This window comes from Muscardinus avellanarius (assembly GCF_963383645.1).
Source record: "Muscardinus avellanarius genome assembly, chromosome: 2".
NCBI classification, from domain to species: Eukaryota; Metazoa; Chordata; class Mammalia; order Rodentia; family Gliridae; genus Muscardinus; species Muscardinus avellanarius.
The window spans coordinates 100,734,541-100,752,841 of record NC_137787.1 but is presented as its reverse complement, the minus strand read 5'-3'; the positions used below and the strand labels follow the sequence as shown (position 1 = coordinate 100,752,841).

At 40.0% G+C, this 18,301-nt stretch overlaps 1 protein-coding gene across 1 annotated transcript in view; it reads left to right on the top strand.

Annotated features, from left to right (window-relative positions):
- MGAT5 (alpha-1,6-mannosylglycoprotein 6-beta-N-acetylglucosaminyltransferase) overlaps positions 1–18,301 on the top strand; it is a gene marked incomplete at both ends in the record, with an annotated part of 233,475 nt that overhangs the window by 44,686 nt on the left and 170,488 nt on the right. The window contains one exon of the mRNA XM_080689223.1: positions 17,518–17,594. Coding sequence (XP_080545349.1) covers positions 17,518–17,594 — 77 coding nt within the window. The remainder of the gene's footprint in view (positions 1–17,517; positions 17,595–18,301) is intronic.

The following is an 18,301-nucleotide window of genomic DNA, read 5'->3' as shown; positions in this document are numbered from 1 at the left end:
ATGGAAACTTGAATCAACACAAAGGCATGAACACCAAAGATGGTAAATACAAAAGGTGGTAGGTAGATGTAGATATGCTTTTTTTTTCTTTTCTTCTTTAAGAGTCCCTAAAAATAACTGTATTATTAGTTTGCTGCACAGTATTAACATTTATGGGAGTTCATATCTAATTTGGCCAAGTATCAGCAGCACCATCACCATCTTAATTTCATAAGAACTCTATGAGTTGTGTGATCCAAGGTTATTTTGCTGTGAGTAATACAAAAGATGACTGATTCATAGCCATCAGCCTTGTGAAAGTGAGTCTTATTGGCTTTTGGGATATATACATGTGTGCACATATAAACACATCCCAATTAGGGGATAGTCACATATCTTACCAGACAAAATTCTAGATTTTTTGGTATAGACTAAAATTTTCCAGGAGTTCATGGGCAGCCTGAAGGTGTCTATTGGAGCTGGAATACTGGGAAGTTTCTTGGATAGAGGAGAATTTGAGCTAGCCTGCAGAATGGGGAGGATTTGGAACATTACTTACATGACCTTCAGTAAGCTGAATAAATGCATATAAGATTTTTGTTGAAGGTTTTGCAGGTCTTCAGGTTTTTTTAAGTGGATCTTTATTTCAGCAAGGTGCACTATGAGGTATTGGTGAACTAGAAGGCATTTTGCACCCTCTCTTCCATAGTGATAGAGCCACATCAAACAAGAACACCTGAAAGAACTGCCTAAAAAGTAGTTCCATTTCTTATCTAGTATTTAGATAATACTTAGATAAATATTTAATATTTACCCCTTTCTCTTGTTTCTCAAAATTTCTTCAGATGAGTACGTACAGACTCCATCCAAAGAGGAGGAATTCCACTTTAAGCTAGTTCGTTCTTTCTTTCTTTCTTTCTTTCTTTCTTTCTTTCTTTCTTTCTTTCTTTCTTTCTTTCTCGCTCTCGCTCTCGCTCTCTCTCTCTCTCTCTCTCTCTCTCCCTCCCTCCCTCCCTCCCTCCCTCCCTTTCTTTCTCTTTCTCTCTGTCTCTGTCTCTCTCTCTCTCTCTTTTTTTTTTTGGTGGTACTGGGGTTCCTGGAAGCCCTTCTACCTCCAGGCTACACTCCAAGACCTATTTTTTTTTTTTTTTACATTTTTATTTGGAAACAGGGACTCCTAAGCCAGCGCGCACGGCTGGCTTCGAACCTGCGCGATCCTCCTGTCTCTGCCTCCCAAGCGCGGGGATTACAAGCGTGCGCCACCACGCCCGGCTAAACTAGTTTTCTTTAATCTCATAATCAATCTCTAAATCCCTCCTGAAGCCGGGAGCCTGAGACCTGGAGGATCGGGGTTCGCGGACAGCCTCAGCTACTTAGTGAGGCCCTCTGCAACTCAGTGAGACCCTGTTTCAAAATAAAGACTAAAAAATAGGGCAGGGGGTGTAGCTCGGAGGTCAAATGCCCCTGGGTTCCATCCCCAGACCCGCCAAAAAAAAAAAAAATTAAAAAAATAAATAAATCCCTTCTGAGGTATACCCCTTCCTTTAGCAAACACTCACCCCTATAAATTGCCTGGAACAGATAAACCTTGCTTCTTCCTTGAAAGGGCCTCTCTGGCTTTCCGATTGCCTTGCACTGACTTTGTATCTGATTCTCTGAATACCTGTGAGCTTATAATTTTAAGATTTGCATATGGTTATGGAAATCATTCATGATTACTCATTGATCTACAGCTCTGTTGCATGGGGGCTGTTACATTTGCTTCTCTGTTCCAGTGAACAGACTTGACTTAAAGTGAGAGTTAATTCCTTATACTACTGGTTACTGGGGATGGCTTTTGCAGGAAGCAACAATTCTCTAACCATTTAGCTTATTAGCTGTGCATGATTCTGGAAAAAAAAAATTCTAGTTACCTCTCATATTTCCTTCATTTGTACTATCTTCCTTTTGAAAACCAATTTTGGACCTTAGTGTATGAGACAAAAAGCCTGGTTCTAGAAAGAGATGGAGAAATCTGGTTGCATATTGCCAATGGAAGTGGGGTGAAAGCCTACAGACAAGAGTAGGAGGTAATGCTAACCTTTTTGTGCTGAGGTCTGAGGGTGAGTTATATCCTGGTACTGTTGCCTCTTTCTACATTTGCACCGTTGCTTTATGGCTCAAGGTCTATTGGCTGTTGGTGAAACCTCTCTTCAGCTTTGGGCTGAACACCCAAAATACACAATTAGCTAGTCCACTTCAGTCTGACACACCTCAGTGCAGTCAGTGACAGAGCAAGACACTTTGTCAAGCAGTGTCCTGAACTCCAAGATAGTAATCTCCAGAATAAAGGTGAAACTTGTGCGTGCTGCGTGTTTTTATAGCCAACCTAAACTGATTGAGCCCTTTGTGACATTGTTCTACAGTGACACTTGTAGTCCTGGAGCTCAGTGAGGCCATTAACATTTGAGGTGCTAAGGGACACAGGAGAGAGCTTGTGAAAGGAGTCCTTCCCCGAGGGTGGTTGGTAATGAGTGAATACGTTGAAGTTAGCAACCGAAAATAATGTGCCTTCATTTGTATTCTTAAGTCATACAGAAAGCATACATTTTTTAAACAACGCGGTTTAGTTTTGAAATGAGAGCAAAATTGCATTTAATGCAAGGCACACATCTTAAATATACAGCTTGATGAGGTTTGATAAATGTGTACATCTATAAACCAGCGCTGCAGGCAAGATGAAGAATATGTTCATCACCCCAGAATGTTCTCACAAGCCTCCTGCCATTCAGTCTCCATCCCCCATAGGCAATCTTTGTTCTGATTTGTATCACCAGAGATTAATTTCACCTATTCTTGAGCTTCATAAAAACGAAATCATACAGCATGAACTTTTTTAGGGGGTCTGACTTCTTTATCCCAGCATAATGCTTTTGAAATTCACCCATGGCATTGCATATATTAACAATTTATTATTTTTCTTTTAAATAACAGAGTAATACTGAGTTCTATGAACATACCATAATTGATTTATCCATTTTCCCAATAATGGGCATGTGTGTGTGTCTCCAGTTTTGTACCATTATGAAAAATGTTGCCAGAAGCACACAAGCCCATCAGCTTTTCAAAGTAGACTATACTGACATAAAGTTGTTTGGCATATTTCTTTTTATTCTTTTAGCAGCTATAGGATTTGTAGTCATAGCCTTCTTTTGTTCTCAATATTGCTAATTTATATTTTCTATTTTTCTTGATCACTCTTGCCTAGGGGTTTGTAAATTCTATTCATCTTTTCAAAGAACCAACTTGGCCTTTGAATTTTTTCTCTATTTGTATTAGTCAGGATTAAATCAGAGAAACAGAACCACTGGGAGGGGTGTGTGTGCATTAAGGGATTTGTTAAAGGGATTTGGCCTTACACAGTTGTGGGAGCTGGTTTAACAGTTTCTATAAGGCTGTTATCTTTGTGCCTGATGATGGAGCTTGACACTCTGAAGGCAGGCAGCCAGGGAAGAAAGACAAATGTTAAGTGGAGGAGAGAACATGCCAGAACTCACAAGTGTTGAGCCCAAGACAACAGCATGACACTCATTTATTTTCATTGTAGTTTTTTTTTTCCTTCAACCTTGGGGTGTTCTGCAGAATCTGGGGCCTTTTGACTCACAATGAAAGAGACTTGGGAGAAAGCCAGTCATAACTAGTCTTTCTCTTAGGCTATATGTATATGTATTAAGACTAAGGGCTCTATAGGAGAAAAGTCAATAGATTTTTTTTTCTCTACAGTGCCTAGTATGAAATATTTTATCCTTGTGAACCACACTATGCCATCTGTGCTGTAGCTATTTAACTTTGCCATCATAGTGCAAAAGCAGCCATAAACACTATGTGAATGGATGGTATGGCTGTATTCCAATAAAACTTTATTTACAAAAATGGGCAGTGGATCAGATTTGGCCTATGGCTGCAGTTTATCATCCCCCATTATAGAACTGGAAATATACTTTCTTAACTACTACAGTTTATTTAGAATCAATACAATACCTTCTCTTACCTGCAGTTTCACTTTTCTGTGGTTTTAGTTCCCTGAGGTTAACTACGATTCAGAAATATTAATGGAAAATTCTAGACATAACTCATGAGTTTTAGATTTTGTATTGTTTGTAGTATGATGAACTTTCTAACCATTCCTCCTAGGACATGAATTATTTTGTCCAGTGTTTCCATGCTGTGTATGCACCTGCTTGTTAAATGAGTAGCGTCTCAGTTATCCCATTGACTGTCATACTGTCATAATATTGTGTTCATTTAACCTTTATTTTACTCAATATGGCCTCAAAGTGAAAGGATAATAATACGGCAACTCAAATGTGCCAAATAGAAGGTGTAAAGCACTTGCTTTAAGTGAAAAAAAAGTTAAAAGTTCAGAAGAAAAACAATCATACACTACAGACACTAACATATACACGAGGAATGAATCCTGCATCACTTCTTTTATATACTCTAATAACTTTTATGACATATTGTTAAAATTGTTCTAATTTATTATAAATTATTGTTCTATTTTATTATAATTATTGTTGATCCCCTACTGTACCTGATCTATAAATTAAACTTTATCATAGATGTGTATGTAGAGGGAAAACACAGTGTAATAGAGTTCAGTACTATCTGTGCTCTCAGACATCCTTGGAATGTATCTCTTGAATTGAACAGGAGGATTAGAGTATTACAGACTTTGTTTAATTCATATCGATCCACTGTAGTTTGTACTATTAGTATTACATATATTACATCCAGAAATATCTTAAACCTCACTCTACCCAATATGATTTTTGCATTAAGCAATTGATTATCTGACAAAGGAATAAAGAGAGAACAACTGTGGTCATTGATATTTACCCATATATTAGCACTTCTGATATCTTAATTCCCATCTCGAGTTTCAGGTTTCCATCTGCTGTCATGCTCTTTTCTTCCTAGAGAGCTTCTTTTTATTAATTCTTATTGTACGAGTCTGCTGATGATGAATCTCTCTTCATTTATTTACCTGAAAATGGTTTTTCTTTGGCCTGCATTTTTCAAGGACATAGATAAAGAATTCCAAGCTGACCGTAGTTTTCTCTCAGTCCTTCTCTGATGAGTAGTCAGGTGATGTTTCTTTGTTCTCTTTTATGTCACGGTTCTTGTTTTTCAACATTTTCTCTTTATCTTTGGCTTTTAGCAGTTTGATGGTGATAAATGTGATTGTCTTTATATTTATCTTCTGTGTGTTTCACTGAGTTACTGGAATCTGAAGCTACATTTTTAAAAGAAATTTGGAAAGTTGTTGCCTATTAATTCTTTAAATATTTTTCTTCCCCATTTTTCTCTCTTCTACTTACACAGAGGATGCCTCCATCATGATATCCATAGGCCACCAGGGCTCTGCTTATTTTATTTTTCTCAGCCTTTATTGTCTTTATTTTTGAGATTTGAATAATTTTATTTTTTAACATTTTTTTCTATTTTTTCTTCTGCCATTTCCAAGCTGCTATTTATTCTACTCTTTGAATTTTTCATGTTAGGTAATATATTTTTCAGTTCTAGAATTCCTTTTTAGTGTTCATTTCTGTTTTAAAAAATCTTTACTCACTGGTAATGACTATTTTTGTCTTTAATCTTATTCATAATAGCTGCTTTCAGTTCCTCATCAGTTCTCCAACATTTGCAACATCTTGACATGTTTTTATTGACTGCTTTTTTGTCATTGGTTCATATTTTTCTGTTTCTCCACATGACTAGTAATTCTTTGTACACTGTGCATTTTAATGTTATGTTGTAGAACACCTGGAATCTGCTATTTTCCTCTAAAGAGCATTACTTTAATTTTAGGAGACAGTTAAATCACTGATTTATCACCTTGAACTTATGAAGACATGATTTTTTGGTTTGTTAGGATGTATCTATTTCAGTTTTCTCCCTAATCTTAGGAAGTCTTAAGCCCTCAGCTTGATGCTGAGACTGAGATAGAAATAAGGATACAGAGAGAACACCGCGTCTCTACAAGAAAAATATCCTCATTAAATTGTACAACAAACAACTTGTAAACAACTCAAGCCAGACAAAGGAGCCCAAGAAACAGTAAAGGACCAGAATGTAAGGACATATTAAAAGGCTCCTAAATTACTTTGAAACTTTCCAGGTCCCTAGTTTTCAGAATGTAGGAAAATAAGAACAAGACCTCAACAAAATATGATATTAACCTTGTGAGGGTAGGAGCTATCATTGATTAAACCAGGACCCTCTGTCCAACTACTCATTTGACTACACCACCAAAAGAGAAATTGATGTAAACTGAAACCTACATGCTAGACCAGACCTTCTACTAGGGAAATGAGATCTTGTTCAGTATATTGCACCTAATCATACACTTAATAAAAGCTTGCCATCAAGTCCTGGCACTACTTCTTACTTTTGAGATGGTTTGCACTCTGATCTGAGAGTATGTTACTTTCCTTTATAATAAAACTCTTGCTTTGCTACTTTTACTTGATGTATCTTTAAATTCTTTCCTGGCATGGGATGGGGAGAGAGAACCTGCAAGATTCAAGAAGTCTCCTCTGCCTTTGGAGAGAGCTCCTCAGACCCTGCTTGATGGCATGGCTATTCAGGAGTTTCACTGGGAAGCCTGCATTGTTAATGAAGCAACTCTGGGATTCAAACTCTGGTTTTCCTGCAGTGAGCAGCAGTTGAAAACCTTGGAAATTTCTTTAGAGTTTCCCCACCCAGATGTTTCAGAAAGCCTCAGATGGTTTCGGAGCCTATTTGGGGGTTCACCTTCTTTGGGTTCCTTTATTCTTGGCACTCCCTACATTTCTTCCTGTGACACCTCAAGCCAGTGAGACTGTGGCCTTTCACCTGCTTCTAGCCACTTTCTCCTCTCTCAGCAGGAAGTCCCCTAGAGGTACTGCCCTGTGAATGTGACTCTTGTCCAGTTCAGTTCTCTCCTTCCAACAGTAATTCTTTGTACACTGTGCATTATAATGTTATGTTGTAGAACACCTGGGATCTGCTATTTTCCTCTAAAGAGCATTACTTTAATTTTAGAAGACAGTTAAATCACTGATTTATTACCTTGAACTTATGAAGACATGATTTTTTGGTTTGTTAGGATGTATCTATTTCAGTTTTCTCCCTTTGAGAGCTTTTTCCTGCTTTCCTCTTCTACAAGATCTTAAAAATGCTATCTGTGGGAAGGTTGTTGCAACACAAGCTACTTTGCTTTTGCAAGTGTTCAGGGTTCAGCTTTGTTCTTTGGTATTATAACTAGCATTCCCAGGTAGGCAAAGAGACTGTGTGTTTAGTGGTGGCCCTCCCTCTGTCCTGTACACCCTGGCTGGGTGAGTCAGTGACTGGCTTATTCTGGATGTTGGCATGGTGGACTGGGTCTTTAGGCAATAATCCTCTTATCTGAGGATGAATGCCCTCTAGGAACTAACTAGCAAACGCAGTACCAGTCTGGGAAGAGACTCTCCCCCAAATAAACAAATTCCTATACATTTGAAAACTTTTTTTTCACTTCTGGGGGGAACCCAGAGGAATTCTACCTCCGAGCTACACCCCCAGCCCTATTTTTTATTCTTTTATTTTTGAAACAGGGTCTCACTGAGTTGAACAGTGTCTCACTAAGTGGCAGAGGCTGTCCTCGAACTGTAATCCTCCTGTCTCAGCCTCCCAAATGTTGGGATTACAAGTGTGCACCACTATGCCTGGCTAAATTTCTTTCTGTTCATGCTAGGAAGAATTTGCAGTCACATACGAACTACATTTCTTTCTTTTGAGTCATTGAATAGCAGTCCAGTATTATAAGATTGATCATAGTATCTAAGAAGATACACATTACTTCTGAAGCTGAATATTGGCATCCATAATTACATGGTCTTAATACCAGGCATATTTACTCTCTGCATGAAGGATGAGCTGCTAAAAGGTGAGATTATAAAAAATTAAGTTATAAGACAGCCTGGATTTTATAAAGACATCCTTACCCAAGGCAGTTATCTAGCAGGTTTACTTTTATGTACTAAGCCAATGGCAGATAGGCTTCATGCACATTTGGATAAATCACCTGAGACCTTATATATCAGGTAAGTACGTAAATCAGTCTTTCTTCAAATTTCCACCCAAAGGCTTGATGTGCTTGTGGAGGTTTGCAATATTCTGCCTGGCCTTTGGTCCCTTTTTAATGCACTTTATATCCTGTGTAGTACCAAAATTTATTAACAGGTGTCACTTCAGCTTTAAACTATCTTATAGTTTATTTTTCCATGCTAACAAGCAAGGCGAAAAACCACAACCAAGTAATCAAAACAAACTGAAGAGCTCAGTTTAGGTGAGAGAGTGAAAACAAAAACTTGTCTTGATGTCCTATTAAAATGCCAAAGGACTTCCTCCTTGACAATGTCTGAAGGCCAATTAGAATCCTGTCCTTCATCAAGAGCTGTAGAAAGGCTTGTGACAGGTGATTTAAGGATGGCATTATGAAGAGAATGCACATATTATTGGTAATATATATATATATTCAAAATAGCCCCAAGATATATCCAGACTCCTATAGCTTTTAATTTTATATTTTTCTTCAGTTGCAAGAAAGAAATACAAGCTCACATATAAAGACTATGTATATATTTATTCTTTTTTATTTAATTTTTCTTAACTAAATCCAAACCCAGGGCACCTCTGACAGTATAAGAATAGTCAGAAATGTCTGAGCTGTGCTTAACTCAAGCTGTGCTTGACTCAAGCCTGTTCTAGAAGAAAAATTGAGCCACTTGTTTGAGGTGATAAAGAAAAATGCACTCGCTCAGTGTATCAGGGGCATGCCACTGTTCCAATAAGATAGCTGTATAGTGCTTCTTTATCTCCTTCAGAATGTGAGAAGAGGAGAACTTATGAGAGGCCCTGTCTCGTTTATTGGAAAAGGAGAATAGTTATAAAATTGCCTTAAGCCCCCAACTTGAGAATATAATATGGTTTTGCAAGTATAATCTTGAATATTTAATATCTGCCACCAGCTTCCCAGTTACATTTTGTTAAATCAGAAGTGACAGCTGAGGATGTTTCAAAATATGTCAGTTTATAACTTACTTTTTAAAATATTATGTAGAAAAATATTTTTTCTAGAAATTATACCAATATAACTTCTTTTGTTTTTGAAGCAAAAAACTACTATTCCCCCAATTTAGTGTCTGTTTTGCCCATTTATTGTAACTAGATACAAAATTGATGCCGATGTGGGATATTTTATGTTCCTATCAATATTACTTAAAATACTGAACACGGCATGGAGACGTATACCTGTAATCCCAGTACTCAGAGGGCTGAGATGGGAGGATCACGGGTTAGAGGACAGTCTAAGAAACTCAACGAGGCTCTCAGCAACTTAGTGAGACCCTATCTCCAAATAAAAAATAAACTAGTGCTATGGGTGTAGCTCAGAGGTAGATGCCACTGGGTTCAATCCTCAGCACCACAAAACAACAAAATAAAAAAAAAACCTGAAAAGTGTTTTGTTGCAGAAATGAATTGTATACTTACAGTAAATGTCATTTGCATAGAAATGAATACATGCAGATTTATACATAGAATTCTTATTATCCAAACCATATTAGAAATTCAGATTCTTGCTTCACCTTCCAGTCCAAGCTATGAGAATATATATATGTATTCTATTGGGCCATCATATTCATTTTAAAAGACTTAAACCATTTCTCCTTCCATAAATCCAGAACATTTTAATCACTGATCAAGCATTGTGACATAAAACTAACCAGGGATGGGAACACGGGCAGAAAGAACCTACAGACAGTGGGATGAGTGTGTTGCACCAATAGGTTAAATGAATGAATGAGAGCTGGTGTGCGCTGTTTCAATGTGGCATAGGTAAGCTCTTTCTCATGGCTTTATTCCTTTCAGCATCCTGTGTTTCATACTTGAAAGGTGGTTCTGACGGTGAGTGAGCCATATGTGAGTTCCAGATGCGATACCTGGCACCAAAAGGAGCCCTCTGGTGTTGGAAGGTTTTGCTGACTCTATTTTTAAGCAAGGAAAAAATATGCTCCTGAGGGTTAAGTAACCTGCCCAGGTTGTGCAGCTGATAAGAGGCAGAGAGAGAATCCCAGCTAAGATGTCTCAGCTAGCAAAGTCCTTGCCTTTTCCAGGACTGTCTTGGCTCACATTTCTCTTTCAGCACTGCAGAGGCTGAATGTGGTCAAGACCTTGTAAAGCCGAGGACAATGAGTACAGCTCTCCTTGGTACATCCCGGTGTTCCTTCAGGAACAGTCTGCTTTGTAACGAGGAGGCATCTTGTGTGGTGCCCAGTGAATGCTTGTGAGAGGACTGATCTATTTAGAGATTAGAGAAGAGAGGTTTTATGACTTCATACTTTAGAGGCTAGTGTAATATCATTTCAGAAATGTATTTGGAAAGGATTCACCAATTTTCTGCAAGGTGGGCACCAATGAGAGTTTAATTAAATGAAGATGCGTGTTCAAAAGATTGTTTAAGAGAGACATTAACAATTGCTTTTAATCAAAGAAGGGGTTGAGATTTCATAATTGTCTGTCTTAATTCTTTATCATAAAAATTGCCCTTCTTTATTGGTTAAATATGATTTTCAACTCCTGGGTAATTTCTGCTAGATATAAACTCTATTCAGCTGTAAAGTTTTATGAAGTAGTTGGTATCTTTCAAAGCATGGTGTGGTCACATTCTTTGCATAAAATACAGCTTTCTATCCCTTTTTTGCTGAGATTTCACTTTTGCTTCAATATGTTGTTTTTCTACTTGGACTATAGTTATTTCCTTACCAACATTGTAGCCAAACTACACAGGTGTATGTGGTGACCTTCCTGTTACTTGCTGTGATAACTCCTTACTGTAGCATATGGTGCCTGCTTACCTGTCCAACCATCCTTTTCTCTACCCTACCTGGGCCTTCTCCTTGACCAACACAAGCCTCTTTTACTCTCCCCTGACCGCTTAGACTTAGAAAATCAGTTGTTTGCCCTCATCCTCTAGGGGTAGATTTGTTCTGGTAAAACACTATAATTGTGCGGACATAGATAAAATCTGTTTTCTATATCTGGCCGTCCTCTTTTTCAGAGTTACCTTGTTTCACCATTTATTTAACTCTTTGGGTTCCCAATTGTGGCTGACTGTTAGAGTCACTGGAGTAGGAGCAGGAAGAGCTTAAAAAGGGCATGGCTTGAGCTGGGTGTGGTGGCGCACACTTGTAATACCAGCATTCAGGAGGCTGAGACCAGAGGATCATGGTTCACAGACAGCCTCAGCTAATTAGCAAGGCCCTTCACAACTCAATGAGACCCTGTTTCAAAAATAAAAAGACTACAAAACAGGGCCTGGGGTGTAACTTGGAGGTACAGTCCCCCTGGGTTCCATCCCAGTACCACACACACACACACACAAAAAGCATGGCTAAGCCATTGCCTAGGCCATGTAAAAAATCAGGATAAGTAGAAGGTGAGTTAAGAATGGCTAATTCCTTCCTTGACCTTAGCCAGGCCCCTTAATCTCTCTGCACCTCAGTGTCTTCTATGGAACGACAAGATAGTATTGACCTGTCAGCACTACCATAAGGATTAGCAGAGATGACATACCCATGTGCATACGTCCTGGAAGATGCTCAGTCCACTTTGGCTGTCATTATATTATTATTACTATTCTGTGCATTAGTTCCTTTTTCTCTTCTGTCTGCTCCAACTGGTAGTTAGAGCTCAATTCCTGCATGCCTGGTGACTACTTACAGTGTTAATTGAGGTACTGTAATGAAGAACCTTAAAATGGAGTGTTCAAATGACACAGGTAGTTTCCATTTGGCTCCAGGAGGGAGTGTCCAGGCCAGTGGAGTGGTTCTTGCCCACACCACCATTCAGGATTTCAGATGCCTCTCTTTATCTTGGAACATCATTGGTGCCCATCTTTCAGCCCACAAGAAGTACGAAGGGTGGGGTTGGGGGTCAGAACTACAGGCTCAGCCCGTAGGTGTGTGCTAACTACCCTCTTAGCTGGCTGTACATTCCTAGAAGCACTGGTTTGGGGCTTATTAGAATAAAGGATTGGTATATACTTGTAGGATATATATCTGTTATTATCACAACCTATCTCTCATGGTGAGATTAGTCCTGTATTCTCTTCTTAATACTGATTTACCAAGGAAGTGAAAAAATTCATTGATGCTTAGAAACCTCACTAGGGATGGATGGATGGATAGATGGATGGGTAGGTGGATGGATGGATGGATGGATGGATGGTTGGATGGCAAAAGGTGACAAAGAGAAGTAAGTGTAATCTGAGGTTACTTGGCTGAATCATGATTGAAAATTTTATGACATTGATTGTACTTGGAAATATACTTTCACATTTTTTTTATAATTTTATTGCATCCACAGTATTGGACATGAGCAGTACTGTAGCTCCAGGTTTCTACTTAGGTCTTTGAAAGTACTTTCTCAGAAGGGAATAAGAATCTGTCATTTTATTCCCCATGTTCACTCTTCAGATTTCCTATGAGGGTGAATTTGGTGGTGGTGGTGGTGATAGTCGGGATGGACCTTTTAATATCCAGAAGCAGTATGGTAGGAATAATCTTGAGTAGGAGGCAAAGTCCTGGATTGAACATTCACAGCTCCTTGTACATGCAAGGTGCTTAAGAAATTGAGTTTCATCAGTGAAGGAGGAAGGCACTTCACCTCTCTAGCATGCACTTTTATAAGTCAAGAATCAAAGTAGAGGAGCTGCCAAGCATGGTCTCAGAAGTCTCTTGCAGCTCTAAAATTCTCTAGTGCTGTGATGACTGCATTTCCAGTTTTTTAGGTTAGAAAACAAAACAAAACCAAGAAAAATACAAACGAGTCTTCTCAAAGTACCCAGAACCACTTGAGCATCCCTAATCTGAAATCCAAAATGCTCCCAAATTCTAAACTTTTGCTGTGCTGACAAATCTCAAAAATTGTAGAGCATAATGGGTTGAGACTGACAAGATTTGAAATTTTGAAGCATTTGGATTTGTGATATTTGGATCAGGATTGCTTAGCTGGTAAAGTTTATGCAAATATTCCAAATTATGAAAATTGGAAATCTGATATACTTCTGCTCCCAGGCTTTTTGGGGGTATCCCAGAAGGAATGCTCAACCCGTTTTCCTCTCTGGGGGTCTGTGAGCCTTATTCATTAGCAATATCATAGCTGCCCAGCTTCTTTGATGAGCAGGGGGCTTCCTATTACTGTGAAATATGTATATATGACTCAGCTGTAGAAATTAAATCACTCTTCTGATGGTGCAAATGTGAAACAGCCCTAAATGAGTATTAGCTAAGCGGAGAATGACTGGTGAGGTCATTTTTAAGGGGAGACTGTATTTTGCCACAGCTGGTCTCTGTCCGATTTACTGCTGTTCGCTCCTGTAGCCAAGCACACTGATGGAAGAGCTGGCAGGAGCTGTGTCCAGGCCGAGCATGGAGACTGAGCTGGTTCCTGGCTGCTGCTGAGCGGCTGGGGCAGTGGCAGGCTCACATAGGTGTACTTTGCCTGGGCCATCTGGTGAGGGTGGCCACATGTTCATATCAGGTGTGCCAGGAGAAATGCTACCTACCCTACCCACTAAACAGAATCACTGGGGACCCTTTGTCTTTGGACAGGAAATATGTGTTAGGTGCCAAGCACTGACTGAGGCCCTCACTCATAAAGGTGGTTATCCCAATGGCTAGTTTCCTCAGACTTCCAGGGCCAAAAGAGTTGTAGGTTTTGGTATTGGTGGGAGTTTTTCAAACTTTTTCTTCTACTCTTTCCCCCTTGGATACCCTTAACCTATTAGATACCTGTGGGATTCTAGATGAAAAGTAAATGGCACAATGCTCTGTAAGTTCCTAAAAAGAAGTACCACACTGAACACTATAATCTTTGCTGTAATTAATGTTCAGAATCCTGAGCCTTGACAGCAGTCTCCATGGCAGGGCAGGTTTTGTGTTTGTGTAGGGCTGTCTTGAAAACACCTGTGCCTCTGCTGCCCCGTCCCTCACCTCCATGTCCTTTCCCCACGTGATCATCAGCCAGTGAGTTGAGTTTCTTACCTGTGATGCCACCTATGAGCACTGATAAGATTGGGGTTGAGGCTGACACCTGACTTCAGTCTCTGTTTTCAAGACTCTTTTTATAGCCTTATTTCCATATTTATTTCATTCAGTACTGAGGTGTGGTTATCATTAACATAAGTGTGTAGTAGATTAGTGTTTTATAATGTTGCATAGTTGATACTTGAATAGTCCTTAAATATATATAGATGCTTTATATATAAAAATTTATATATAGTTGGTTATATATAGTTGATATATATTTGTTTTAATATATATTAGTATATATTCTTATATATGTTTCTGCAAATGACACAATTTTGTTCTTCTTTATGGCTGAGTAGAATTCCATTGTGTGTATATACCACACTTTCTTTATCCTTTCATCCACATTGGTCCATTAACTTGGCTACTGTGAATCATGCTGTTATAAGCATGAATGTACATGCATCACTATAGTATTCTGACTTTACTTCTTTTGTGAGGATATGGAGGTAGAGAAGATTATGCTAAGAGAGATCAGCCAGTCTCAGAAAGTCAGCGGTGATCTATTTTCTCTGATCTGTGGAAGCTAGAAAGAAAACAGGAAGAAGCGACTATAGATATATGAAGAGAGAAACCAGTAGAATAGTGCAGGGGATTAGAAGAGGGAAATGAGGAGGGGGAAAATAACAATTGATAAAGGAAACGTTTCAAATAATTCTATGTCCATATATGAAGGTATCACTACTAATCTCCCTAATAAATATGGGGAAGGGGTTGGGATGCAGAAGGAATCACAGCAAGTGCGGTGTCACTTTGAACCTAACTATGATGTATAATTCTAATGTACTAATAAAATTATAATATATGTGTACTTATGTATATGTGTATATGTATATTGAACTAGGTAGTTAAGGCTGGTTACCTCAGCTGGTTAGAACTAGGCAGTTAAAAGATGATTTGCATAGTACCCAACAAACCTTGCATTTTGTTTATAAAAGCATCAGGACAGTTAATATAAAATTAATTAAGATAATATTTAAAAAAAAAACCCACATGCCTCTTTTTTAGGCAGCAAGAGGTAGGAGTATCAGGAGCTCGCATTCCCTCTCCCAGCATCAGAAGTGCCTTGGCTGCTTCCCTCTGCTGCTTGCCCTGGTGTTCAGCCCAGGTTACCTCGCCTATGCGTAGCACTTGGTCTAGAGCTCAGTGTTTCTGGGCCTGTGATTCTCAGGCAGGCTCTCCCACCCCTTTTTTCTGTGATACTTTCTCTCCTCTCTGCATCACTGGAACTTGGGCCCTTTATTCCTTTCTTATATCTGGTCATTCAATTGTTTAATAAAGCCCTGTGGAGTCCCCAATGTGCCTGACACATGCACCCTGGGTCGCACCCTGAAGCCCTGCCCTCCAGGAGGTGATCGGGCATCTCCTTCACTGTCCTGTGTGGTCCCCTCCTCCCACATGTGGTCAGCTCCTGGAGGGTGCAGGCCAAGCCTCGTCAGGACCCAGGGTTGACATTACAGCTCCCAGGGACTGGGTTGAATTTAGGGGTCAGTGCTGAGGATGTTTAAAGTTCTCCTTTCCCACAGTAAGGTTCTAAAATGTGATGACGTATGTGACAGCACTTGAGAAAGGCAGGTCTCTCTCAGTACAGGTCATCTGTGCAGACTGTTGTGGAGATCGGCTTCTCTCTGCATGCTCACGACAGCCTCTGCTTCCGCTGTCTCTGTGCTGTGTTCTTTATGAACCCTGAGCATTTTTTGGCAACAGGAAAACTGTTCTTTTAGATTAACCTCAATACTTGAGTTCCTTCTGCATTGTGGGGGTACCAGTGACTGATAAGGCAGCAGAATGTTCACACCTACGTCATCCTCCTTTTTGTGTTGATACCTGGTTGACATTTCTGTAGAATCAGTACAGAAGTGAAGTTTTGGGTGAAAGACTTTGCACCTTGGCTTTGATGGATGAGGCTGAATCCCGCACAGTCTTAAGAGCTGAGCCTCACTGCTTACATTAACATCTCTTTGGTTTTCTTTGTCCTTTCATTGATTGAAAAAAAAAATGGCAAGGGAGATAACATAGAGAGAATGCTAAAGAGAACATTCTAGTCAGGTATCTTAACAGGATCTGTCTTCATCTTCTAAAAGGACTTTGTGCATAGTAATGTCAGTCCTCCCCCTAAAAGCACCAACATTAATCTTTTTTGGCTTGAAACTTTTTTTTGTGTGTGGTACTGGGGATTGAACCCAGGGGCATTCTCCCTCCGAGCTATACCCTCAGCCCTATTTTTTGTTCTTTATTTTGAAACAGGGTCTCACTAAGTTGTTGAGAGCCTCACTAAGTAGTTGAGGCTGGCCATGAACCTGCAATCTTTCTATCTCAGCCTCTCAAGTACTAAGATTGCAAGCATGTGCCACCATGCCTGGCTTGAAATGCTATTTCTTAAAATATCTCGGATGACTGACCCTTCCAAACATAGGAAAATTCTCCATGGGCACAAACTACTTAAAAACATTTTCTGAGTTTTTAATCATTGCGGTGAACACAAAACAGGAAGCTGTCCTCTGAGATGAAGTGCGAGTCCTCTTCCTTGTGAGTTATGCAGTGCAGGGCAGGGAGGGCTGCCCAGACTACCCCTGGTGGGGTTCAGCAAGCAGCTCTGCCCCATGTCTCAAGGCTGGGACTTCCTATTTCTTCCACTCACAGTCTTCTTGTACCTCACAGCCTGAGGTGCCATTACACCAAAGCTTTTGGAAGCTCATGCATATTTAGAACCAGCATCTAAACTAAATAATGGAGAATTAACTTATACAGAAGGTAATAGAATTGCAACAGGGGCCCTGTTAGATGGGCTGGCAAGCTGCCAAGAGGAAGAGTGACCACCTTGTCCTGACCATGGGGCCAGCTTGGTGTATGCCTTCCCCTCTTGCTGGTTTCCTGAGCTCACACACGTCTCCATGAAGTTTGTGCATGACCTCAGCTTGCCCATGAAGCCTAGGATGGCCCCGCAGCCCTGGGGCCCTCCCAGGCTCCTGGATTCATCTCCTACCCCCTGATCTTTGGGTTTCCCAGATTCTCAGTTGCAAATTTCCAGGCAAACACTCTGATTGGCCCAGCTCACCACTTTGAGTCAGACCTCTCGCTCGCTCTCTCTCTCTCTCTCTCTCTCTCTCCCTTTCACACACACACACACACACACACACACACACACACACACACACACACACCTCTTAGGTCTCTGACCATTCTTTAGATAGCTATCCTGGGATCATTTCTTCACAAAAGACCCGTAAGATATGTTTAGAACTAGAGAGATTCCATGGGTCAAATCACAGCTGCCCAAATAGGTCTCTATTTTTTGGCTTCTCTCCTGCCTCTCTGCTTATAAGGATATGAGATGTGAATATTTTGTAGATTCATGGTATCCTTTGTTTTCCATTCTTTTTAGATATCATTAATGGAGCTCAAGAAAAATGTGTATTGCCTCCTATGGATGGCTACCCCCACTGCGAAGGGAAAATCAAGGTAAGGCTGGAGCAAGGCTGTTCCTTTCCATCTCCCCTGATCTTTTCCCCTCCCAGTAATGCAAGTGGGTAAGTGAGCCCTGCAAGTGAGTCATTTGAGAAGCCCTCTGACCTCCAGTTTGGGGCTTATGTCAACTGCATGGGGTTAGTTCACAATGGCTCCCAACACTTAGACTGAAAGAGCGTGGGACCCTTCCGGTGCCTGCCATCTTTGAGCTGTTCTTTTTTCCAGCTTTGGTGAATGATCCTCCTAGGCCCAGTGACAAGGGGCTGCTGTCACTTAGGGTCCAACTGCCTTCTGCTCTAGTCCCTAGGCCCTTGCTCCTTGAATCCAGACTGCAGTTTCAATGCCAAAATTGCATTTGTGAGTGAGTACCCAGAGATACTTGGGCTACTCTTTCACAGTTAACATGTATTTTATTTGTTTACCTATTTATTTACTAACTTACTTCCTTAGTTATTTACTTACTTATTGGTACTGAGGATTGAACCTAAGGGCATTCTACGTCTAAGCCCCCTTTTAAATTTTGTTTAGTTTTTGGGTTTTTTATTTTGTTTTGTTTTGGTACTGGGGAACAAACACAGTGACATCCTACCTCAGAGCTACACCCCAGCCCTTTTTATTTGGAAGCATGTTCTCCCTAATTTGCAAAGGGTCTCACTAAGTTCCTGAGGCTATCCTTAAGCCTGTAATCCTACTATCTCAGC